Source organism: Musca autumnalis, unplaced genomic scaffold, assembly GCF_047663935.1.
Source record: "Musca autumnalis isolate F117 unplaced genomic scaffold, ASM4766393v1 scaffold_1, whole genome shotgun sequence".
NCBI lineage: Eukaryota > Metazoa > Arthropoda > Insecta > Diptera > Muscidae > Musca > Musca autumnalis.
Window position 1 is genome coordinate 201,673,372 of NW_027411644.1, and position 26,107 is coordinate 201,699,478.

General features: G+C 35.7%; 1 protein-coding gene across 1 annotated transcript in view; it reads left to right on the forward strand.

Annotated features, from left to right (window-relative positions):
* Positions 1 to 23,310, forward strand: part of LOC141388984 (uncharacterized) — a 99,514-nt gene extending 76,204 nt beyond the window's left edge. Inside the window, exons 2-3 of the mRNA XM_073959922.1 lie at positions 20,491 to 20,819; positions 20,935 to 23,310. Coding sequence (XP_073816023.1) covers positions 20,693 to 20,819; positions 20,935 to 21,356 — 549 coding nt within the window. The 5' untranslated portion in view covers positions 20,491 to 20,692 and the 3' untranslated portion in view covers positions 21,357 to 23,310. The remainder of the gene's footprint in view (positions 1 to 20,490; positions 20,820 to 20,934) is intronic.
* Positions 23,311 to 26,107: the final 2,797 nt, after the last annotated feature.

The window sequence follows — 26,107 nt, forward strand, 5'->3', positions numbered from 1 at the left end:
TAATAAGGAGCTTCCCTGCTAAAGCCGGTCTTTATTTCGTTCACATAATCAGAAGTTATGGCCTTCTTCAGACGACTTTTTACTAGCAACAAATAAACCTCGCTGATCCTGTCTTCAGAATCAAACTTATCAATGATTGCTGCCAGAAGGCCATCCTGGGCGATCGATCATTCGTGCAGGTATACTCTCACCTGAAGGTTGTGGGGGTTCTTGACCTAGGCTGCCTTTACAGGTCCTTCCAGACTGATTTCACCCTACTGTCTGGCGAGCGGCCACTTTCGCGTATAAAGCCAAATGGTTGCTTGACTGATGCTCCAGCGTCCTCTTGGCATTAGGCTGAAGATTCTCAGCAGATCTTACCCTATTCAAGCATGCCTGCTACAATTTTCCATCCGCAGACACCACAGGAGTTGGCGAGGGGCTTGAGCAGACTGAAACCTTCAGGTTTTTATTTATTACTGTAACCGGCGCAGTTAACACAGCTGGTGGGCTGGAGACTGCCACCATACTAAGGGTGGGAATACGATCAATCGAGGGGAAACACTTCTCAGCGTGAGAGTATTTCTTTTTAAATGTCTCACCAATCGAGTTTTCAATGCGATCTCCCGAAATTCCGTTTGGGTGACATTACTAGGGTTCCTGCCAATTAAAGTTGTGCAGTACTGCACTCGCCTTTTGCTTAACTTTCCTCTCCCTGGCTTAATTACTTTAAGTGGTTGGGGAGTGGACTATTTCCTTCTCCACAACTTCATACATCAGATCGTTATGTCTGGAAAGTGTGGGCCTATCGTTTGCCGCCGATGACGAAGGGAGTTAAACTCATGAGCTCCTGAGGACGACTGCGGTAGGATAATTGTACTATCCATCTCCTCGTCAGACAGGGGAATGTCTTCTCAGTTACTGAGGGGAGGTCTCAGTTACTCACTTCCCTCAGGAGATCGACCACTTACCAGCAATTGACAGCGTACATTGTAGGCTTAGATTTCTCGTCTTTTGCACCAGCGTTGTAGGATTGTTTCCATACCATCAACCATATGAATAGTATTATGTTTGTTTCTCATCGAAATAATCATTTGCGAACCCATAAAATATATACATTAGGGTTACGACCTGTTTGAACTTTTTCCTCAGTAGCGGGAATGAATGAACTGTTGCCTATTAATACCTGAAATAAGATTTCATTCCAGTATAAAAAAGGCTTCGCACAATATATATTTGCGAAAAAAATACTATGAAAGGAAAAAAACATTTTTTCTTAAAACTTGTAAAGTTGTAAAAAATTGAAGTTCTGGCCAATAATAAACCTCCATCAAGACTCAAGCCCAGAACAACATATATAAATTTTTAAGGCTCAAATATTTAATGTCGGTAAAGTTAAAAACATATTGGAAAATGTGAATACAGCGTTATTAAACTTTCGCTGTCATTTATCAAATCTACTTACCATCCTCAACACATGTAACTGATACCTACCACATGTCTATGCATCGGCATTGATATGCAGACATGATTGACTTGCCACACAAAAGTTTAGCGTTGCCATGAAATCAATAATTCTGATTGAGGAAAACTTAGAAATAAATAAAAAACAAAAACTTTTTTCCTTAACAAACTTTTATTTAGAATAAGGTTTCAACAACGTAAATCTAATTTGAAAACAAGTTCTAAGGCTGTTATTTTGGAACAACAATAAAAAAGAAAAACAACAAATCAACAAGAAGAAATAAATTTGTTTTCTAATGTAAGGTAATTTTCTTAAATAAGGAAATAAAACAAAAAACACCATCAACCAAAGATAAGCAACTATGACGAATTTCAAGATGTCAAAATGTTTGCAATATCCGAGATAAGTTCAGATGTTTCTCAATTCCTTTATTACAAAGGATTTTTTGATATTTTTCCCAAACTGATACACTTTTTATACCTCAGATTAGTAACTTACTTACTTAGCTGGCTTTTTTATACTACATTCGATCCATAAGCCGAACTAAGAAAAGATCTCCAATCCTCTCTGTATGCTGCTGTATTTTCTCAATATGGGATATGGAGATTTCTGATGTCGCGTTTCACTTGTTCGCTCCAACGAAGCCTTTATCAGAGCAGGAGTAGCTGCCATCATTAGAGTATTTAGGACCATGGCAAAACCATGGATGTTAGGACTTGTATGTCACTGGACAGTAGCCGTAGACTATCCCCGCATTTTCACATACAATATCAGGAACCTATGACTTATCCTCATGACGCAATTTTTCAAAGTCCGATCTGGGTTATGAATATTTTCCCTATATACGAATATATATTCATCACAGATATTTCAAAAACAGTTTGGAGCGAGCACACATAAACTGAAAGAATTTATAATGAAAAAACATCAATAAAATATATTTTGTGACCGCAGATAACGAAAATGTGATTAAAAACGGTAGAATATGATCCTAAATCGTATATAAAAAGTGAAAGCTTCTGGAGATGTTAAATATTATAGCTACAAATTTCTTTTGTTCAGAGACTCATAATGAAATTTGATTTAGAACATTTCTTCTTTCGACATAACCCCCAAAAAGTGAGGTATTTTAAGAGATTTTCTCTCAGTATGGAATTAATTTTAATTACGAGTCTAAAAGAGTAATAAATAATTTCTACCTATAATATCTAATTTTGTAACGTCATTTTCTTCACAAAGTATTTTACTCAGATATCTAGTTTTTTCTAGGACTTACAATGAAATTTTGAGTAGAATATTTCTTCTTTTAACACCTTTCGTCTGGAACTAAATTTCATGTTACTTTCATGCATCAACTCGAAAAAAGAACAAAACAAATTTATTCAAGAAATATTTGGGTGTTTTGTTGGCAAACTTGATGTATGGTAACATGGGGCGGCTACGCCACTGGGGCGCCTTCGCCAGCACCGATTTTCTTGAAAATTATAACTGCTACAGAAATGCCGTTAAAGAGAAAATTGTGAGTTTAATGAAGATCTTTCATCTGCCACAAATTGGCATTTCTATCAAATATATAATTGCTGATCCACGCGGTTTCATGTTTTTGGGGTATTGCGAAAAATATTCATGGTAGGTATATTTTGTGATATCTTGTGTACCTTTTGTGATATCAAAAGTATATTTTATACCGTTAATAGACAACTACTGAAGAATATAAATCCAAATAATTTGCATGATAAATGTAATTATAAATGTCAATATATTCATATTATGAACTATGTAGGGGGTGGGGCGGCTACGCCATGATAGGGGTGTTGTGGGTTAATGTGAGAAATATGTCAGGTTTAACTTAAATTGTTTATGCTATTGATATACCACGCTATAATGTTAAGTTGAAATCATATATTGTGCTTAACCTATCTAATTTGGCAAAAATTTCATTTTTATGCCTAAATTCAAGGTACCTACTTCAATTAACGGCTGGAATATGTTTCTTTTTGTAAATTTTAGAATCATTTTTTATTATTAAATAGAAAAGATGTTCCTTTTATGCATAATGTTGATATTTGGGGAGGAAGTATGGTAAATTCCAGTTTTGGAGTCCGTTGATATATGTCCAATGTCGATGGCGAAGCTACCCCATGGGTGGGCAGGCTTCGCCACTTTCTAGACATTTTGTAAATTCTCAAAAATAATATTTTAAAAACAAAATTATAATCATTTATATATCAAAACTTATAGTTAAGACATGCTAATATTCTTACCAAAAATAATATTTGGAAAAACTTTAATGATGTCGATATGAGAACATTTTGAAAAAAACGTGGCGAAGGCGCCCCATGTTACCATATATATTTTCATGATATATATTGCAAGTACATATTTCATTTATTCGAAATTTGATAGAGATTTTTTTGTCTTTAACGTCTTCTATCTAGAATGAAGTTTTGTGGGACAAAACTTAATAAACTCCGATAAAGTACAACATTAACCCTAAAACGTGATTTATTTTTGGCAGATTCCTGGCGTTTAGGTACGATTAAGACTTTTGGTGTATTCGGGGACATATAGTAAAATTTTATGACAAATAATTTGGTAGAATATTTTGATCCGATACGACCACATTTTAAATAAGTTTTTAAACGTTTTTGAAAAAAGTACCAAAAATACCCCTTTTGTCAGTAATATTGCCAAAGACACTTTATACCTAAAATGCAGGGATTCCAAGGAATCTGATGTCGAATATTTCAAAAGCTGTAGAAATGGGCGGAACTTGCCACTCCTATTTCTTTCAACTTTCAAAACGCCGATACACGTGTCATTTTTTTTCGGTCCTCTTTCATAATCTGTGCGGGGTTTCTTGTAATTTTAAAAAAAAGTTCGATTTTGTTGTACAGTGTTCTTATGACATTGCCTAACCAACACAATCGTTGTATCTCAATTCGTTCAGCTATACTGATGTTGTATAATTGATACAGCTCGTTGTTCATAAGATGTCGATATTTGCCGTCAACGCAGATTGGCCCGTAGATCTTTCGAAAACATTTTCTCTCGGACACACCAAGCACTGCCTTATCTGCTTGCGTAAGTACCCATGTTGCGGAACCATACATTTGCACGGGCAGTATCAGTGTTTTCTAAAGTGTTACTTTTGTTTGGCTTTATTCTTAAACTGCATACTGCATAGTAGCATCTGTTGGCCAACACTATTTTTCTTCGTATTTCACAACTGATATTGTTTGTTGTGGCTGTGCCGAGGTAAACGAAGTCTTTTACTACCTCAAAATTGTAGGTATAACATTCATAGTTGGTGCAAGATCTGTGGATGAATTACGCCTCAATACCATCAACTTGGTTTTATCGCCGTTTACTGTCAGACCGACTTTAGCAGATTCTCCTTCGACTTTTGCAAAGGTATCAGTTACTTCCTTTACCGATCGACTCATGATGTCAATGTCGTCGGCATAAGCAAGTAACATATGGCAGTTTGTATATATTGTTCCACTTCTTTTGACCTTCGCATCACGTAAAACCTTTTCCAGCAGAATGTTGAATAAGTCACACGAAAGGCTGTCTCCTTGTCTTAAACCTCTTTTGAAGAGGTTCATTCCTATTTTATCTGAGGACCGAGTATCAGTTAAAGTCATTCTACAAAGCCGAATGAGCTTTGCGGATAAACCAAATTCAGACATGGCCTTGAAATACCTTTAAACGTAGGGGACTGTAGATCTCCTGGGTCTTCGCCCGGATTTGTCGCAGGGTAAATATCTGGTCAATGGTGGATTTGTCAGGTCTAAAGCCACATTGAACTGTGTTCCAACCTGCAACAAAAATCGAAAAATCGATATCAGCAAATGTCAGCGACAAATCAGCAAATTGTCTCGAAACATATCATATTTTAATATTCCAGCAATGTTTTTGTAATTTATTACGTTACTTAAGAAAGCAAAACAGCAGAAGTTGACATTTAAGTATGATCTCTTAATGATTTTAAAAACGTCAGTAAGGCTGTGTCTTCTTATAAGGCAAATAACTTAATATTTTAAAGATAATTGTTTTTTTTCGAAATGGAAGTTTTTGCTAAAGATATTTTAATTCCTTTTACATAAAAATTTTTACAAACTATTCGAATAAAATGTGCTGGAAATTTCATTTTTTTAAAAAAGTCCTCAAAATTGAAGTTGAGTTTTACTAACTATGCCATCCTAGGCCACTCTCAATATTTTTGGGAGATGTTTGAAATAGTGTCAAGTTTACAAAAAATGTGGTTCAAGCTGCATATATTTGCAATTCCCGGTGTGCCATCAAAAATACTGACAATGCCTCTGGTCTTTGTAATGATTGCTGCAGTATTGTGTTTTGTTGTTTTGTTTTTGGTTTGTTTTCATTCAATATTTAGATATTTTGTTTTGGTATCTACTTATGAGTGTACTTTTTTCACACTTGTGTAATATTAATATATGATTCTCTATACAAAATGAAGGACAAGTACAAATGTTTAGTTCGGCCGCACCGAAATTTTTTATATCCCCCACTATGAAATATTCTTACATCAAATAAAATAGTTATTTTTCTTTCCTGTCCACAATAGCAGGCGGAGACATTTTCTGACCACTGGGAACACCATAACCAACCTTTAGGCAATTAAGCCTAAAAATGTAGATAACAACATCGAGGAACTTGAAATCTGACTGTGCCGTTATATTTGGACTATACCAAAACCTGGACCTATGTCCACAATTTTTGCAGAACTCCAAATACAAAATTACACCCAATTAGAGCCGAAAGTGTAGATACACATTTCAAAATACCTGAGATCGGGAGGTACCGTTATATGGGAGCTATACCAAAACCTGAACCTATGCCCACGATTTTTAGTGCAGAATGTTTTTGACTACTTGGAACTCCAAGTATCAAATTACAGCCAATTCGAGCCGAATTACATTGCTGGTCTCTACAGGAGGATGTGCGTGTACCAAAGCCAGAACTTTTGGACTTAAATCTGGCTCTTGGAGAACATCTCGATTTTTTCACACTCCCGCTTTTCCATTTCTCCATTTTTCAGTGCATAGACGTTCCTCCTCTCTCCTTTTCTACCGATAACCCTCTAGTGCGCTACGTGCTGGTACTGATTGTAGAGCGGCATTATATGCCGCATTTTTCCTTCGGTAGCAGCAGACACTCCTCGTCATATCATAGATTTCTTGGTGGAGGTCTCTGGTATCCAAGTATGGATTTTGCGGCTGTTTGCGCGGAGTGGGCAATATTTTGCCATTGTGCTGATATGTTTTCGGGACGAGGGGTGCTTCCATTAAGCAATTGGTCTAGTTGAGCGGAATATGCTGTGGCTATCTGTTTTGTTTGCATCCTACCGATGTCCAACTTCCTCGTAGTATCAGTTCGTGATTTATTTGCAACGTTTAGACGGGCACGTACAAGCAGAGAACAAAATATATTTCTCTTTTGTTGGAACAATAATATCTATTTTTGTACCAACAATTCATTTATTTTGTTCAAGCATTGCAATTGCAAATCCAATGAATACCATCGTTTGCTCCAAACATACAAAACAAAAACTACTTGCGAAATTCTTCAATATTGTAAAAATTATTGACAATACCAATGTTAGGAACTATCATAATCTATAATTTTTACAAAAACTATTGTCAGCCCAGAAATCCAGTTTCAGAAATTGTTGATTTGATCGTATATAATTCTCATATACACTTTCCACATAACTTTGGTATAAATGTCACGTATAATATTATGAACATTGACAAACACTACACATGACCAGGTTTCGCCATGTCTAACTAAAAAGACAACAAATTGAATGAAGAAATATGATTACTCCATTGCGCTCATCCTCCAAGCTCCTACCCCAACATAAGGAATACCATAAAACCACAACAAATATAAGAAGAAACCACAAATTACGACCAAAAACACTTTTCAGATTGTGGTGTAACTCAACTATCAAAACACAAAGAAGAATGGGAAAGAAGAAACAAATAAAAACAAGAATTTCATAGTGTACGTACAAAAAAAAGAACAAAGATAAAAAACAAAGATAAGAGGAACTCATACAAACAATACTCATCAATTTTTTTTTCACCACGGCATCAAATACCGAAAGAAGACAGTGAAATAGTCGAAGAAAAGAGAATAATATTGTCTAGCAGACAAAAACTATTGTTGGATATGACAAAAACAATTGTTGTAATTAACAAAACGATTGTTGGACTCAAGATACTACATGCGGAATCTAACAATATCTTTACAATACTTATTTTGCTCTTCGAATATTGTTGGATGAATCATATTTTTTTTTGTGCATGTACCTTTGCTGCAACAACGTAGTGGTCCGAATCTATGTATGCTCCTCGGAACGATCGTACATTCAATAGGATCGATGAATGTTTTCCATCTATCACAACGTGATCAATTTGATTTATTATTCTTTGATATGAAGACAGCCAAGTGCCTTTATGAAAATCGGGATGCTTAAATCTGGTACTGCTAACTATCATGTTTTTGGCTGCTGCGATGTCTACCAGCCTTATTCCATTGTCAGATGTTTCACTGTGGATACTAAATTTCCCGACTGTTGTGCCAAAGATATTTTCCTTTCCAATGTTGGCATTAAAATCGCCTATAATTATTTTAATGTCATAGGCAGGACAACAGTCACATGTTTCTTCTAAGCGCTCGTAGAATATATCTTTGGTCTGTTCGTCCTTGTCTTCGGTTGGAGCATGAGCGCAGATAAAGCTAATATTGAAGAATTTTGCTTTTATCCGTATTGTAGTGAGTCTTTCATACACTGGAGTGAAGCTGGAGACCAGATGTTTTAACTTCCGACTAACAACGAATCCGATGCCAAACTCATGCTTTGTGTCATGGTAGCTATAATACACTGCGTCACCTTCAGGTGTTGTTGTGGCGCCTTCCCCAATCCATCGTATTTCCTGTATGGCAGTAATGTCGGCCTTGTAGTTTTCAGGTACATCTGCCAATGCGTAAACTGCATCTTCTCTATAAAGGGTGCGAACATTCCAGGTGCAGATCGTGGTCCTTAAAATGTTAGAGCGGCTTGTTTTTCGTTTCTTTTGTTTTTTTCATACATGGTAGGATGCTTTTTCTAGTGGAGGGTTACTAACCCGAAGCCCAAACCCAAGTTTTAAATGTTCTAATGGGTGAACACGCGGCACATGTTAGCTCACTACCTTTAACGGGTGTTAAAGGCATCTCGCAAAATGACACCACGAGGAGTTCAGTGTCTACTTGAGATGAAAGAGGGACCAAGATAAATCCTGATATGTCAAAGCCGGTCAGGACCGTTTCTTGGTATCTTTCATCCCCTACATCACCCAAGTAGCTAAATAATATACATACATAAATGCAATTTTTATTTCCGTCCGGATATATCTCAAATCACTTTAATCCTCTTTTAATATAATATTTAAAAATTTGCATATGTTTTAAATATCTTAAATCATCTGTTAAGCTTTAAAATAATAATTTGCTGAACTCTTTGAACTAATCGTTTTAAATCCATACGGATTATATAGAACCAATTAAAATTAATTATACAACTTCAAACATATAAATGTCAATGAGTGAAATACACTGTATATAATACTTACATTTCACAATTTTCTCTGAATTGAGGTGGTATTTAATTCATTCATTCAAACCACCTCCAACAATTTGTACAATGTTATAGAATGCATACAAATATGATTGACGGTAAACCAATATCGTCTTTTTTTGGTTATGAAATCAATATTCATAATTGGAGCTTACGTATCAGTTGCAGATTATTATGGAATATATTAGAAAAAAAGGTTATGACTTGTGGTTTATATAAAACACTATGTAGGTGTGTAGTGTAGGGCGTACACATATGTGTAACATAATAATAATTTTAAATACTTTAAGATATGTTACATACCCAGCAAAATGTTCGATGCCAAAGATGCTATTCAAGAATGGGTGCAAGTGAAATGGAATGTCATTTTTCAGCATCTTCACTCATTCTTTTTACAAGAGCGTGACCCCCAAAAGATGCAATTCATTTTCAGATCCTAAGCATGTCATCTTTACTAACTCGATGGAATGACATCTTCAACAATTCTTTGGCATGGCATTTATACCAATCCTTTGGCATGCCATCTTAACCAATTCCCAAGAATAGCATTTTTTCTAATCTTTGGCATGTCATTTTCACCAACCCTTTGGCATGTAATTTTCACGCCTTGTTCGGAAAATTTAAAATTCTGTATTCAAAAATGATTCTCTTTTTTTATTTTATTAATTCAAAGGAATTAATGAAATAACTATAATTTATTTATCATCATAAAGTTTACATCTATAATTGCAGTTTGTTCTCGTTGTTGTAATAATAGTTAATATGTTTGTATTCTCATTTTTTCGCTCAATCTGACTCTGGGTCTATCAGTCGTAAGAATGTGGCTATCTCGCTATTTATATGGTTTGTAACCACAAAGCTGCAAACTTAAGTTTCTTAGCAGGGTTGGTAAAGCAAATGAAAAGGAGCAGTGTGTCGTGGGCGCCTGTGCTGTATGCTGGGCAGATGTTTTCCACGGTGTCATCAGTACTTGCCCTATAGGAATTTTGACGGCTGCACCATCCCGAGCTTATTGACCCAAAACTACTCTGGTTTGTCCTGACAGCTGGCGCTTCTCAGCTGCGATAGATGGTGGATGTTCTCCAAGGACCGCATTCACACGATAACTGTTTACTGCATCTGCGACTGCATTCGTGTGAATGCTACTTAAACCTGGTTGAAAGGCTTGTTGATCTAGAGGTTCTCTCTTGTAACGTTAGACTTCTCTTTCTAGATTATGAAAACTACTCTGGTTTGTCCTGACAGCTGGCGCTTCTCAGCTGCGATAGATGGTGGATGTTCTCCAAGGACCGCATTCACACGATAACTGTTTACTGCATCTGCGACTGCAATAGTGTGAATGCTACTTAAACCTGGTTGAAAGGCTTGTTGATCTAGAGGTTCTCTCTTGTAACGTTAGACTTCTCTTTCTAGATTATGAAGACCCCTGGCTGCATGGGTCTGCGGTCTGAATTCTGCTATCATCGACCATGACATTCAACTCTATTGTTCCCAACTCGGCCGCCCAGGTAGTGAACAGAGTGGCCGTAGATTTATTGGCTGGTATTTGCATATTCCTCGCATGGAAAAAATGGTAAGATCAGACAAAAAGGAGTTCAGTCTTTCACAAATGTCGTCAGGGAAGGCACCTGACGACAAGATAGTACAATCATTCGCATACGTTACGATCTCAATGCCGTCTGCAGAGTTTGGAATTCAGAAGAGGTTTTCTTCACTCTACGGGTCTTGGACTTCTTGATCCTAAATTCTACGTACTAATGTCATCCACACTTAAAATTTATTATCCAACGTTTCAAACTTGGACGGTGCGTAGTCTGCTCGATGACATCAAAGACCGAGGGTGCTTGATAATATGAAAGGGCTTTGCTAAATCAAGTGTCACTATCACTGTTCTATAGCACGGCTTGCTCTGAGTGAGTCCTCGCTAATATGGAGATGGAGATGGTCTTCAGCGCAGTTGTTGTGCTGCTTACGGATCCTATGCTATAGATCGGCAACTGGAAAGTTATTTCTGATGCTGGAAGAACTAAAGCCACAAGGGTCCTTGCTACGGGTGACAAAAGCGAAATCGGTTTGTAAGATTCACCTTTGCTGGCATCTTTTTCCGGCTTCAGTATCTGGCCTATTTTCCAGACTTCGGGAACGATGTGTTTGGCAAGCGACAGGTTGTAAATTTAAGAGAGAAACTTGACTTCCGGTCGTCCCTGCTTCAGTCTAAACACCGCCGCTGCACGCAACAGAGTTTACTTCCTCCGCAACAGGTTTTGATTCATCTTACAAAAGGATTTTACTTCCCATCAGTGCAGTGCAGATTTCGACATTGACTCCAACTGCAGATTACTATTTCGTGAATTTTATTTTACAACGTTTTGGAAATGTTTCTTGTTTTGTAGGGATCTACAAATCGACTTGTTGAGCAGGGTTCTCTAGAGCAGGCAAGGAAACTTTTATAATTGGTCTGTTCCTTTACTTTTAAAAATTGTAATTGTTGCAAAAATGGTAAAAGTTGTGAACTGCTCTTATATAAATTGCATGCTTTTAAAAGTAAGGAAACACTTTGCGGGTAAAAACTGGTAATCTCAGGCACGTAAAGGAACACGACTAATACCAAAGAGTGCAGTCCGACTCTACTTTTAGCTCATTGATTGGGACTTGCTAGCATAATAAATCTTACATTGCTTTAAACGTACATATTTAGATAAATAAAAGAATATATACATGTGTATAAATAAAAACACAAAATTCATCTCTATTGGATCGATGGAATGGGTTCAAATGCTAAGGAAAAGATCGGATCTATCACGACTCACAATGTCGCGAGTTTATATTAACTGTGGCCAAAAATAGAAGGAGTTGTCGTAGGTGCATCAATTTTTGGTACACGTACCTATTATTGAATTACAATCTTCAGGACAAAAAATTGGGTTGGTCGGTCCACGTTTTGATATAGCCCCCATAGTACCGTACCTCCCGATTTACGGTATTTTGAATTTTTTAGACACAATGACCAACCGAAAGTATTCAAATTTTGTGGTTAGCCTTCGGCAGAGGTATCAAACATTCCAACAGAGAATTGTGGGCTTAGGTCCACGATTTGATATAGCCCCCATACAACGGTACCTCCCGATTATCGGTATTTTGAAGATTTTAGCCTCATTATTACACCGAAATTGCTGAAATTTGGTATTTAGTCTACGTAGTGGGCATTATACCTTCACCTTGAAATTTGTCTGCATAGGTCCACGCCTTCATATAGCCCCCATAGGTACCTCCCGATTTTGGGTGTTTTGGAGGTTTTAGCCTGATTATCACACCGAAATGGCTGAAAATTGGTATTAAGTCTCCGTTGGGGGACTTATAACCTTCCACCAGAAATATGTCGGTATAGGTCCTCGTCTTCCTATAGCCCCCATAGAACCGTGCCTCCTCATTTTCGGTATTTTGAGTGTTTTGGCCTCAATATCCACCCTATATGACTGAAATTTGGTGTTTAGTCTTCATATTGTTTGTGAGCATATTGAATATATCAAACTCTTGTCTTTATATATGAGAAATTTCCGTTAAAAAATGTTTTTGACCGATTAGTGGTCAAAAAACGGTCAATTTTTTGTAAAAATTCGAATATTGATATTAGCTGCTCACAATTTTTTTAAAAATTTGTTTTTTTTTTAATTCTCTCGTTTGGAAGCAAGATTATTAGGTACCTAATAAGCCCACAAAAATATATGATGATCGGTTCATTCTTTTTCGCGCTATAGCCAACACCGCAAAACTATTTGTTAAAAAAGGGGGTATCCTCTCAGTGAGGTGGTCGCTGAAAAAGAGAAATGACACATTTGTCTGCAAACCTCTGCAGCTGGGACCTTTATATATTTGAAGTATTCACTTTTTACTACTCATACAGCAAAAAATATCGATATACACTTTTATACAATTTTTTTCCCACTCCACTCAATTTAAAATGTGCTTCAGAAAATTAATAAACTTAGTAATAAATGTTTGGGTAAATGTAAACACCATATGATTAATATTTACATGCAAACACAAGTATAGCCAAGTTTATTACATCCCAGGAGAACTTAGGAACAATTTTTGCAGCGACCGTTACTTTTAAATTTTAAATATTACCGCATAATATAATTTATTAATTTTAGAAAAAAAAAAACACAAAAAACGTATTAACTAAAATTGTCGGATTTAAATCCTCATATAGCAAAAATACTTCACGTATTAGTACCAAAATTCAGATTCTTCTTAATTAATATGTTTTCTATCACTCCCCATCAATAAATTTGTTCAACGAAGTATTTAGTTTTTACCATGACACTGTGCGACTTCCTTTGAATTGGTTCAAATGCTGATGAAACGATCGGATCTTTCACGACTTCATTTGAACCAATGCAAAAGATCCAGTGAAATCATGGCATCTCATGGAACCTCTTCCATAAAATTTTGCTGGGTACTTACTTGGTTGGCCCTCTACAGAACATTTTTCCTATACGTCGAACTAAGAAATTATTTCCATTTCGCACGTTTTGTTCCTTTATTTCCCAATTTGGAATATCGTGTTTTTCGTTCTCGTCTTCAACTTGTTTAAGCTGAAACCACATACAACGTTTGAGTAAAGTTTTGCGTTGGGCGTTGACAAAAAAACAACAACAACAACAGGGCGACGCCGACATCAAAGTCCGGCGTTGATGTGTTTGCCGGCATATATTTCAAATGAATTTGAATTTTTCGGCATCATGCCCAACAGTGTAAAAACGGCCAAAACGACACAAAACTTTACTCAAACGTTGAATGTGTTTTCAGCTTTACTTCTTCGAAGCCTTCCAGTTCTGCGTTTACTGCATTTACACGCCTTTTTGCTGTGACTTATGGTCTATATATCGCAATCGTTGTATCTCGATATGTTTAACAATACTGGGGCCTAATTATGTGATTCGATTCGATCGAGAATTTACTCGTGAACAAGTTTTCGACACGAGAAAAAAACGGCATGATAAGACTCGATCGAAATCACTGATCGAATGTTTCGAGAGTAACCGGTAATCGAACTATGTGTTCTTTGGGGAAAGTTATGAAGGTAGATGTCAAAAAATGTGTTTATTTCAAATCAAAAACTAAAAAACAAAATTATGAATGAAAAAATGTAAATATTTGTGGAATTTTTTGAACAATACATTGAATAATAATTTCGGAATGAAGTTGTGCTAAGAAAATATGAAAATTATTAATGTTTGCAAAATTGTTTTGTCATTCTTGTTACAGATTGCTAATACATCTACCTTAATAATTCTCTCTCAAAATAAATGAGAGAATTTGGTGGGTGTTTTGCATTAGCCTCTCTGAGAGAGTATTTCCTTTGGTAAACAACGGGGGATGAACTATTTAAAATGCACCTTATTAAAAGTTGTTCACCTATAAAATAAAGCCTATTAATATTAAATAATTTTTTGTTTTGCAGAAATGCTTATTTTTTCAACTTATATTTTAACGACTGCAAACACTAATTTTTGGTTAATGATAGCATGCATATGTATTTATTTTAATTATAATTTTTTCACAATTTCTTAAAACGACTGAAAAGGACTTTTCCCAATTTCTCTTATTTTGTGTAAAAAATGTTCACAATTATTTACTAATATCATTTTTCCTATATAAACCGTCAATAAACAACAATTTTTTACATTTTAAACACAAATACAATAAGAAATCTTTAATTTTGTTTGTTTACGATAGGCCATTTGGCTACGAGAAATTACTCGCAAATTTATGCTCAATTTCTCGATAATTTTACTCGATAACGAATGTTGTCATCCCAACTTTGAGTACTCGGGTCGAAACAACTCGATGTCGAATCACGTAATTAGGCCCCTGATGTCGTTGTATATCCGATACAGCTCGTCGGTCATACGACGTCGATATTCATCGTCAACGCATATTGGTCTGTAGATCTTTCGAAGAATTTTACTCTCAAACACCGGTATCTGAATTCAAATGATTATATAATGTATGAAATAGGTACATCCATATTTTTAAATATATGGTAAAAACCAAAAATTTTTCGGAATTGCATCTAAAAAAAAAATGCTAGAGGTTAACGAAAAAAATTTGGTTTTAAACTCGTTTGGCCGATGCGCGCAGACGTTATAGCGGTTTTTATTCTTATATAAGAAACAAATATCTAACAAGCAAAGGAGGGCTATAGTCGGATGGGGCCGACCATGTGATACCCTACACTACTTCCCCTGGGCACTAGTTTTCCGCAGAATTTATTTATATGATTGCGAAGTCTCCCTTGTTCCTTCGGCATGTTGTGAGAATATATGTATGTATATATTATTTTCATTATTTCGTAATGGACAGATGGACCATTTTGAACACAAAAAATTAAAAGTTTGTATTAAAAAAGAAAAAATACCAAACGCATTTAGAAAAAGCTTTTGGTGACTTTATCCGATTCGATCAATGAAAGAGATCAATATTTGGAGGTATTACAGGAAGTTTTTCTGGATTCTAAAACTACAATGTTCATAAACGAGAAAAATTAAAAAAACAAAATGAAAAAATTGCAGGAGCGTTTTCTAAATAGCGATCAAAGTTCACATTTTTAGGTTTTCACGATTTTGTTTTAAAACCGCAAGTTTTATTGAAATGGGATTAGAGCAAATGTTGTAGCTGTGAAAATTTTCTACAAGCACTATCTCTGACCAAAACTATTAAAAAACATTGTTCCACAACATCCCATATGGGACAAGGGAGACTTATCTGAAAACTATTACCTCGTGCAAACATTTATCATTATTGAACTATAACTGCGACCTCTAGCGTGATTAAGGTTACACCCCCTGTATATATGTATTAGGTTGTAACTCTGTTATCTGATCACGAACATCAGCATAGTTAGCAGCAGTGTAAAGGTCAAGCCTTCCTCTTCTGAATATAACTTATATGGGATTATCATACTTTCCAGGAATAAACATATAGTCATTTCTATGGAAAGGTCATGAGTTTCTCTTCTGCATATAATTTTCGTGTGGAACATATCTACCAGGAGTAAAGTTATAGTCATTATACTTAAATTGTTACCAATTTTCACACAAAAGTTCCGGCTCATTAAAACCGCTAAATATTATCTGATCATTACGTTAAATTGCAAGCTGCTTCTCTGTCGTAAACCCAAACCTTACATACAATTTCGCGCCGATCAGACTACCATTGCGACCTACAGAGCCGCTGCAAAATTGGGTGTTGGTCCATTTCACCCCCTAAATATATAAAATTCATCGCCTATTCTGGGGTCTATTCTATTCTGTACTGAACCCGAAACCCATACAAAATTTCTTGAAGATTGGTCCACAATTGCGGCCTGTAGCGTGATTAAAATTTTTTTATGGACGGACGGACACACATCTCAAAATCGCTTAATTTCGTCGAGATATGAATTTTGGTATATCACATGGGGGTCTACGACGAATGTTTCGCGGTGTTACATGACTTTTTCGAAAAACAAACTTATAATACCATTTCCACATTGTGGTGTGGGGTATGAAAATGTTTTATGTATTTTTATGAGAAAATGTATGCATAAATCGCTGACAGCATTGCAAATATATTCGTAGATGTTTAAATATTTATTAAATTTAAAAAAATAATAAAAAAAACTCTTGAAGTAAATCCAAATTATCCTGCCCCAAAGTCCGTACAAACCTCTAAGAAATAAATTAAAAATATCTACAGAATCTAGACAATGCACGATGGGGCCGATGATATGTTTTTGAGGCAAAAAATCACAGGGGCAAGCTAGACCTTCAAAATTTCGTGCAGATGTTTATAATCGGCCTAGAAGGCAATCTGTCAAATTTGATTGATATCGGTTCATATATAGATATAGCTCTCATATATATGTTCGCCCGATTTCGAGTAATTGATGGACCAAACACGAAAATTCTGTCCAATTATGATGATATTTGTAATATGTTGCGGAATTCGGACTGGAAATAAGTTTGCCAAGTTATTTTGAAATCGGTTCAGATTTGGATATAGCTCCCTTATATATTTTCGCCCGATTTGAGGTATTTCGTGCAACAAACACGCAATTTCTGTCCAATTTCAAAGACATTTGAAACGTGTGACAGTACTTGGTCTAGAAATATGTTTGCTAAATTATATTGAAATCGGTTCAGATTTGGATATAGGTCCCATATATATTTTCACCCGATTTTAGGTATTTGGTGCAACAAACACGAAAATTCTGTCCAATTTCGATGAAATTTAAAATGTGTGACGAAATTACGTCTAGAAAAAAAGTATGCCAAATTATATCGAAATCGGTTCAGATTTGGATATAGCTCCCATATGTATTTTCACCCGATTTTAGGTATTTCGTGCAGCAAGCACGCTATATATGTCCAATTGTGATGAAATTTAAAGTGTGTGACGGAATTTGGTCTAGAAAACATTATTGAGACATCATATTGAAATCGGTTCAGATTTGGATGTATCGTTCATAAATGTTCTCTGTCGAAGTTAATTGTTTTCTCAATTTAGTTGGTTGATACCGAACTTCCTTGAGAACATAGTTTAAATATTTATCTTTTGACAAATTGGCCGAAACGGAGGCGGCATGAATCAAGGGTTTGGTACTGTTGCCGTGTTCATAGCAGACTTCCGAAGCAAGTTTTCTTCCTTCACTATAATCCACATTAGGGCGCCCTCTCTTCTTTTTATCATTACCTTGTTCTAGCGTAAATACTGTGTCGCTAGCTAACCATAAGCTTTCAAATTGTAATACACGACTTTTTGACCTCCAATTTTTTATCCATTTTTGGTTAAGGCGTGCACAAATATTATAAATTTGCTTTTTAACTTCCGTCATGAAGTTGTTTTTGACACCTTGATTAAATTTTGCAGAAATCCATTCTATAAGGAGTTTAGGGTTTCGCTGATTTTCCAACCAAAAATTAAAAATATCCAAGTTTTTAAGTTTTACGAAATCTGGAAGTTGGTAATTTTTTTATTCGCAAGTATACGCAAAAATTCTTTTCAAAATCTGTTAGCCGACATTGTCACCTTTCACCAGATACATATTTTTACGAGAAAGCACCCTGAAGTCGAAAGTTCTACTCCAAAGAACACATGGACGATACCACAGACTACATCAAAAACCATCACTTACTGACACAACAAATTATTGACCACATCGAATATTACATTTACACTTTTAATAATAATCTTAATTTACATACCATTACCCGTATTTTCCATTTTTAAAAAATAGATAATATCAACAGATCAGGTTTTGGCGCCAAAATACTTAAATTGTTTAATTACGGCTGAATGTCAGAAATAAACGGAATCATAATTATGACATCTTTGACAGCTTGGCATGTCGCCGTGGGTCGTTGCCAGATTGTAATTTTTTGGTTTTGGAGGTTTGAAAGTGTTAAGAATATAATTCCGTTATTATTTGATTTCAATCGCTGACTTGAAAAAATGACTTTTTGCCTCAAAAACCTGCCATTGGCCCCATCGTGCAATGCATTGAAAAAAAGTGAAACCAAATTTATAGTGATTGGATAGAAATTGCATATTATAGTAACAACAAAAGATAAAAAACTTATTGTTGAAATATTGTTCCAAATATATTTTTTTGGTTTGATTAGAATAATTAGAAAAAAATATTCGGGATTTCTCCAACTTAATCGCTAAAATCCTATACAATAGTTAATGTATTGCGCTAAAACTTAATCAAAAAATAGGGTTTATCATCCCGAAAGCTTAGTTGCTTAGTCCATATTTACATTATGCAATTGTCCTTGCGGCAATTGTCAGTTCGTTGGTGAGAGAGGGTGTGGAGAGGCAAAGGGTTACAGTATATAAAACCTTCAAAATTCAAAAATCGGGCGGTACCATTATAAGGGGACCCTATCAAAACGTGGACACAATTCAATAATTTTTTGCAAGAAGGTTTTCTAAGGAATACCGATAGCCAAATTTTAGCCAATTTCATTGAAAGATGTGGTCGAGACCCCCCCAAAATGCAAGAAACCAGGGGGTACCGTTCTATGGGGGCTACACCTAAAGTTGGACCTATGTTGATTTTTTTGTTTGTTTTTTATTTTTGTTGTTAAATTAACCTTTACTGAAATTTTCGTATTGATATCCGCACAGGAAGTATTTTTGGCCGCTCTTTCCATACAAGTTCAACCACAGTGCTATGTCCAACTTCCGTGGTGTGTCTATTTGTACTTTATTTGCTATGTTTTATCGGGTATATACATTTGCTGCCCGAGTCTACAATGTTTGTTCCTCGAAACCATGGTACATCCAACACGCTCGATGAACGTTTTCCATCTATCACAACGTCATCAATTTCTAATTGGTTAAATTAATTAAGCTATTATGACCTAAGGAGTTTTTATTGAAAAGGTGATATTTAACGAAGTCGTTTCTGGTTTTTTGATTTGAAGTGGTACTGTTAACTACCATGTTTTTTTGCCGCTACGAAGACTGTCAGCCTCATTCCACTGTCAGATGTTTCACTGTGGAGATTGAATATCTCGAATATTGGGTTCAGGAGCTCTTCTCGGAGCGTTTTGATTTTTTTCTGCAGGTTGTCCTTGTGGCTTCATTTACGACGGTAAATTTTTTTTCGGGCGCAAGTCCATACTTCCTGTGATAATGACCTAAAAGCTCTAAGAAACTATGACGCCACCAACTAAAATGGCAATTCCGCTAGATAACTCTACCAGTGTGTTTTGTAATGGTCCAAACTTTGCATATCGTATTATTTCATCCAGTCACGTACCAGGTTAGAATATGGACTATATCGATCCGCTCCTTCGGGTACCTCCCACCCACACAATTCGGAAAAGGTTAAGTTTAAGAGCTCCTCTCGGATCCCTTTACAACGTTGTAATTTTTTCCGGAGTAAATCGATACTTCATGGCTACAGTGCAAGATAACTCTCAAACTTTTTCAAAAATTTCTTCCAAACTTAGTTTAACGCAGTTTAGTATTTCGAGTTCTATATAAATCAGAAATTTTCCTACGAAAAATGTTTGGTCTCTGTCAATGATTTCGTATAGCCCCAAATTACGGTACCCAAAGATTCCACATATTTTGAAGCAAACTCGTGATACAAAATAGATATATTTTATATACGACATAATTACTGTGTTTTCGCAGCTGGCTGATGGTTTCTTACTTGTTCTGACCTAATTAATTGTAAATTTACATATAAGGTAAAATAAATTTGAACTAGTTCTATTAAGGATTGCAATCCATTGGACATTAATTCTACATATTTATACAACATGCTACAACTACTTTTTCAACTAAATATAAACAAATTGCCTTTACAAACTTTCTTTCTTTTGCATATTTCCAGCTTTTTTTCGATGTCAAGTAACTCAAAGTGAACAGCACTAAAAAGGACAAACTTTTAAAATGTTCATAACAACGTTAATGCCAAGAAATAAAAAAGAAGAAAACAGCATGGAAATGCAAACATCCACATCATAATTCACTTGAGAAAAGAAAAAACTTTTACTTGCTGACGACACAACACGAACAATAAAAACGATAATAAAATGCATCAAGTGCTAAGCTATGAAACTGCAGTGCGTGCCAATACTTCCTCCGAGTACCGGGAATATGTTACGAAAAGAACTTGTCTAAGTTTGGTATTGACAATAGCATTTTTTACGCTAATATCCGGTAAGGCATTTAACAATAATGTTCATTCATAGCTAATGGAGGCAGTTGAGGGCTGGCTAGGCTAACAGTACTTATGTTGATTTTTTGTTTTTTTATTTGTTTCTTTTCATTATAGGTTACTTATTGGGCAATTTTGTATCGGAGCGCAAAAATCACATCAGAATGTTGCTGATCAAGAAACCACCCAATACATCTGCTGATCCTGGTAGTGATCCACACACCATTGACATTTCCAGTACTGATTATATGAATTTACAAGAACTCCACGCCTATCAGAAAATTAAAACAAAACTTTTAGCCTCAGCTCAAAATCTTAGCAAATTACTACAAGGTGATGAACAACAACACTATCGCTCAAGATCCCTGAACACAGACATATACAATCGTTACATATCATGTACCCATGATGTACCGTACAATGCCACCAACGAACTGAGCAATTTCGTAGAGAAATTAATTGATAATACAGTGGCACGCCAACGGGATTGCATGCATCGGATACAGACCATCATTGATCATCATTTGACAACATTGTAATTTGCAATGGAATCGATGTTACATACATACACACAGTTTATTTTTTTCCATGAGTGTACTATTATTAGATGAATTAAGTTGTAATGTTGTAAAGGGCCAAAACTATATTTTGAAAAATTAGAATTTAATTTATGGAAATGATATCAGGGAACGCTTTGAATGGTAGTAGCCATGGTTTGTTTTTAGTTAAATGTGTCTACAGTAAAGAGCTAAAGCGGGTCTTTTGTATTGCTGAAATGTGTTTCTATTGTGAAAATATTGTTGCTAGAAAAATATTTAAAAAAGTAATATAGTGATTTGTAAATACTATGATGGGAATTCCAAATGTCCAAACAGGTGTTTAACGTAATAAAATCTTTATTTGCATCTATCAAATAATATTGATGGAAGGCCAACAAAAAAGCGTGTATAAAAGTCCAATAGAAGGTATGTTTTCTTAAAAGGAAACCGTTAGAAGAGTTAGAAAAATTACATAAAGTTACAATCGAAAGCTTTTTTTATTGGTAGGTCTAAACTGCTCTTACTCATCTCTTTATATTTTCCACTAAATGTTATAGATGATGTCTTATGTATATGAACACAGAAGCTCCTCTATTTGAAGAACTATTACATATCGTTATATATTTTAAAAAGTGAAACATAACGATTTTATCATAATCTGCGTTGTACAGAAAACATATCGCTCATTTACTCAAAGAGGGACACATCTCAACAAATCCAGTTTCGAGAAAAACACGTTTTAAATTGGCGATTGAAATTTGTCTTTCCAACATAAAACGATTATTACGCAAAAAATATAATAACTACTTAGACCATATTTTGCAAACAGCTTGGCAGGTATCAGTGCTAAATTTCTGTGGAAGATCAAGCGTGATTTGAAGTGTTTTAGTCCTTCATAACCTCAAAAAAACTTTTTTTGTTGAATTATGCCAAAACCCGTAGTAAATAAACTATAACTCGTTGAATTTTAGAGATATCAGCATGAAAATTTGACAACAGATGAAGTTAAAGTCGTAGAAAAAATAGAAATTGCTAACTCAGAAAACGCATTTTTTGAGTTATGCCACTCTCTGAGCAAGTGAGCGATATTTATGAATGTATAATTAATGAGGTATAGTTTAATTTGTCATTCCTTTTGTAACACATCGAAATATTTGTCGGAGACAGTATAAAGTCAATATATCATTGATCTGCATAAAATTCTAAGTCAATATAACCATGTCCGTCCGACAGTTGAAATGAAGACACAGCTTGCAATATTCAACATACTTTTACTCCTAGGCTGATTGTAAGTGAAAATGGGCTATATGGGTCCTCGTTTTGATATACCCCCCATAGAACGGTACCTCCCGACTTTCGGTATTTTGAAGGTTTTAGCCACATTATCTTTCCGAAATGTCTGAAATTTGGTATTTAGTCTTCATTGAGGCTATGAAAACTTTCTCCCTGATTTTCGGCATTTTCAAGATTTTAGCCGCATTATTCTTCAGAAATTGATAAAATTCCGTATATTGCCTCTGTTGGGAATATACAATATTCCTGCAGAGAATTGTCGGTATAGGTCAACTTTTTCATATAGCCCTCATAAAACGGTACCTCCTTAGTTTCGTTATTTTGAAGGTTTTAGCCAAATTATTCTACTGAAATGACTAACATTTGATTGCATATGAAATTTTAAATAAACAAGTAAAAATGTATCAGTCGGCTTTGCCGACAGAGATATACCCTCAGCCTATATGAATCGAAACTTTCATCTACGTACAGAATTTTGTGGCTCTTTTTGGACATTTGAACTTGCCGAAAAAATGTGGATTAGGATTAAAGTTCAAAATGTTGCGGTGGAGGTACTTGAAGGAATGGACCGACATAATCCATTATGGAATTTGATCTCATTTTGGGGGTCATATCTTTTCGATTGATATAGCGCACACTAGTCACTTTAGTGGGTCATAGTATAAATTTTGGATCAGTATGCCAGGAAGCATGGACTTGTCCACGGAAAACATAATCTAGCTGTAAACGGCACCACAACGAACAGCATCGGTATACATTTCCCAAGGATCTTCGAATAGACCCTCAACTGCACTTTGACAAAAATGTTGAAATTTTGTGGAGGAGGTGCCCTAGAAGAGGACCGATATGGCCCATTTTAAACTAAATTTGGATGAAATATTAGGAGATCAAAAGTTTGGACCAAATTGGTTGTCCCGTTCAAGATATATCGTGCATATAATTTTTGTGACATTTTTTAATTTTTGGGGGAAATACCGATATTGCCCATCTTCGAACAGAAACTAAGTTTGGATAAATATGACGAAGACCAAAGTTTGGACCAAATCGGTTGATCCGTTCGAGAGTTATCTTGCGCTCCAAACACTACACACGGTGTCATAGGGGTTTTTTGCACCTTTCAGGCTATTTTCTCAAGAAGTATGGACTTGCCTCTGAAAAAACTTTTGCCGACGTAAAGGAGGCAGCGTATGCAAGTTGCTTCAACAGAAATCAAAGTGAGCGGGCCTTAAACTGAATTTATCCAAAATTTTGTGTGGGAGGTACCCAATGGAGTGGACAAACATAGTCCATATTCGAACCTGATCTATATCTGGTAGATATATTAGGATGTGTAAAGTACGGACCCTTTAAGAGTTATCGTGCGCACAATTTTTCCGAACATTTTTGAATTTTTGTGGGGTAGGTACCTGAAGGAGTGGACCGATATGGCTTATCTACGAACTTAAACTAAGTTTGGAAACAATATTACGAAGGCCAAATTTTGGCCGGAATCGGCATTTCCGTTCGAGAATTATTTTGCGCTTCCACCCATAAACATGGTGTAATTGGGTTTGTTTTTCAACTATCAGGCTATTTTTTCAGGAAGTATGGACTTACCCCTGAGGAAACTTGTACCTTCGTATAGGGGACAGTGAATACAAGATGTTACAACAAAAACCAAGGCGATTCGAGAGCAGGTCCCAAACTGAACTTTTCCGAAATTTTGTGTGGGAGGTACTCGAAGGAGTTTACCGATTGAGTCCATATTGGAACCTCATCTATGTCTGATAGAAATTTCATAATGTGCAAAGTATGGACCAAATCGGTTACTCCCTTCAAGAGTAATCGTACGCACAAATTTTCCGAACATTTTCGAACTTTTGTGGGGGAGGTACCGGAAGGAGAGGACTGATATAATCCATATTTGAACTTGAACTTAGTTTGGACAAAATATTACGAAAGCCAAATTTTGGACCGAATCGGCAGATCCGTTCGAGAGTTATCTTGCGCTCCAACCATCTCATACGGTGTCGTAGGGGTTTTGTGCAACTTTATGGCTATTTTCTCAGGAAGTATAGACTTGCGCCTGATGAAACTTGTACCGTTGTATGGGGGGGCAGTGAATACAAGTTGCTAAAACAAAAATCAAAGCGATTCGAGAGCAGGTCCTGAACTGTACTTTTTCGAAATTTTGTGTGGGAGGTACTCGAAAGAGTGGACCGATTGAGTCCATATTGGAACCTAATCTACGTCTAGTACAAATTTCACGATGTGCAAAGTATGGACCAAATAGATTGCTGCCTTCAAGAGTTATTGGGCGCACAAATTTTCCGAACATTTTCGAACTTTCCTGTATTTTCAAAGTTTTAGACAAATTATCCGGCTGATATGACTGAAATTTGGTATTTATTATAAAACTAGCAGTCCCGGGTCCGCGTTGCTCGCCCGTCGTATTGAGTTTTAATGACTACTTTTTATGTATTTTATGCTTTACAATTCAAAAACAGGTACCTCATTTCTTCGGGTCCATTGTCAAACCAAGTTATTCATTGAGGATATTAAATTTATCAACAGATTTTGTCTATAACCTTTCTTTTCTCTTACGGACTTTGTCGGATGTGTTCGACGATTTATGCTTTTTAGGATTTATTATCGCCCATGTCTCCGATCTTTATCCAAAAACGATCTAATTATAAAAGTTGAAAAAATGGTAAAGTCGAATTCTCCCGCTAATTGAGAATTATATGTTTTTAGTTTTTCATGGCTGAACTTCACCATTTTAGGATATTTGTAAATATAGGGTTTTTCTTAATAGGGGAGATACCGTGCCACCTTCGAAATTCATGCTTACATGTACCACGGTACATTCCACAAAATTTCATGAAAATCGGTTCGTTAGTTTTTGAGATATAACATACTTAAAAACTGTCCGTGGCCGGGACTTCGGGCACCAAGAAAGAACATTTGATGGGGGGCGCAACTACCATTGTCTCGAAAATTAATTTGCAAGCCGATGCATTCATACGTTTAGCAAATATAGCGATTTTAAAGCAATAGGCCCCACGGGACATTCCTGAACAGTAGTTTTGAAAAAATAATGTATTGAAGAGTGGTCGTGGTCATCAGTTTTCAAGATATAACACATTTAAAAAGTGGGCGTGGTCCGGTATTTTGGCTCGAAATACGTATCTAAGGTCAGGGACACAAACCCATTGTCTCCCAAAATTAATGCTGAATATATATCTATATTCAGCGTTTAAAAGAAAATCGCGCGAGAACGTACTCCGCTCCTCTGATATTCATAGAGTATACATTGTCATGACAAACCTCGAGCATTTGCTGCAAATTTCATGGAAATCGGTTCAAAAGTTTTGGAGATATAAATCCGATATTATTGCAAATTTAGCGTTTTTTTAAATATCAAACAAAATATGCATATAGGGGGTCATCCCTATAAAATCCCTGAAAATTTCAGTAAA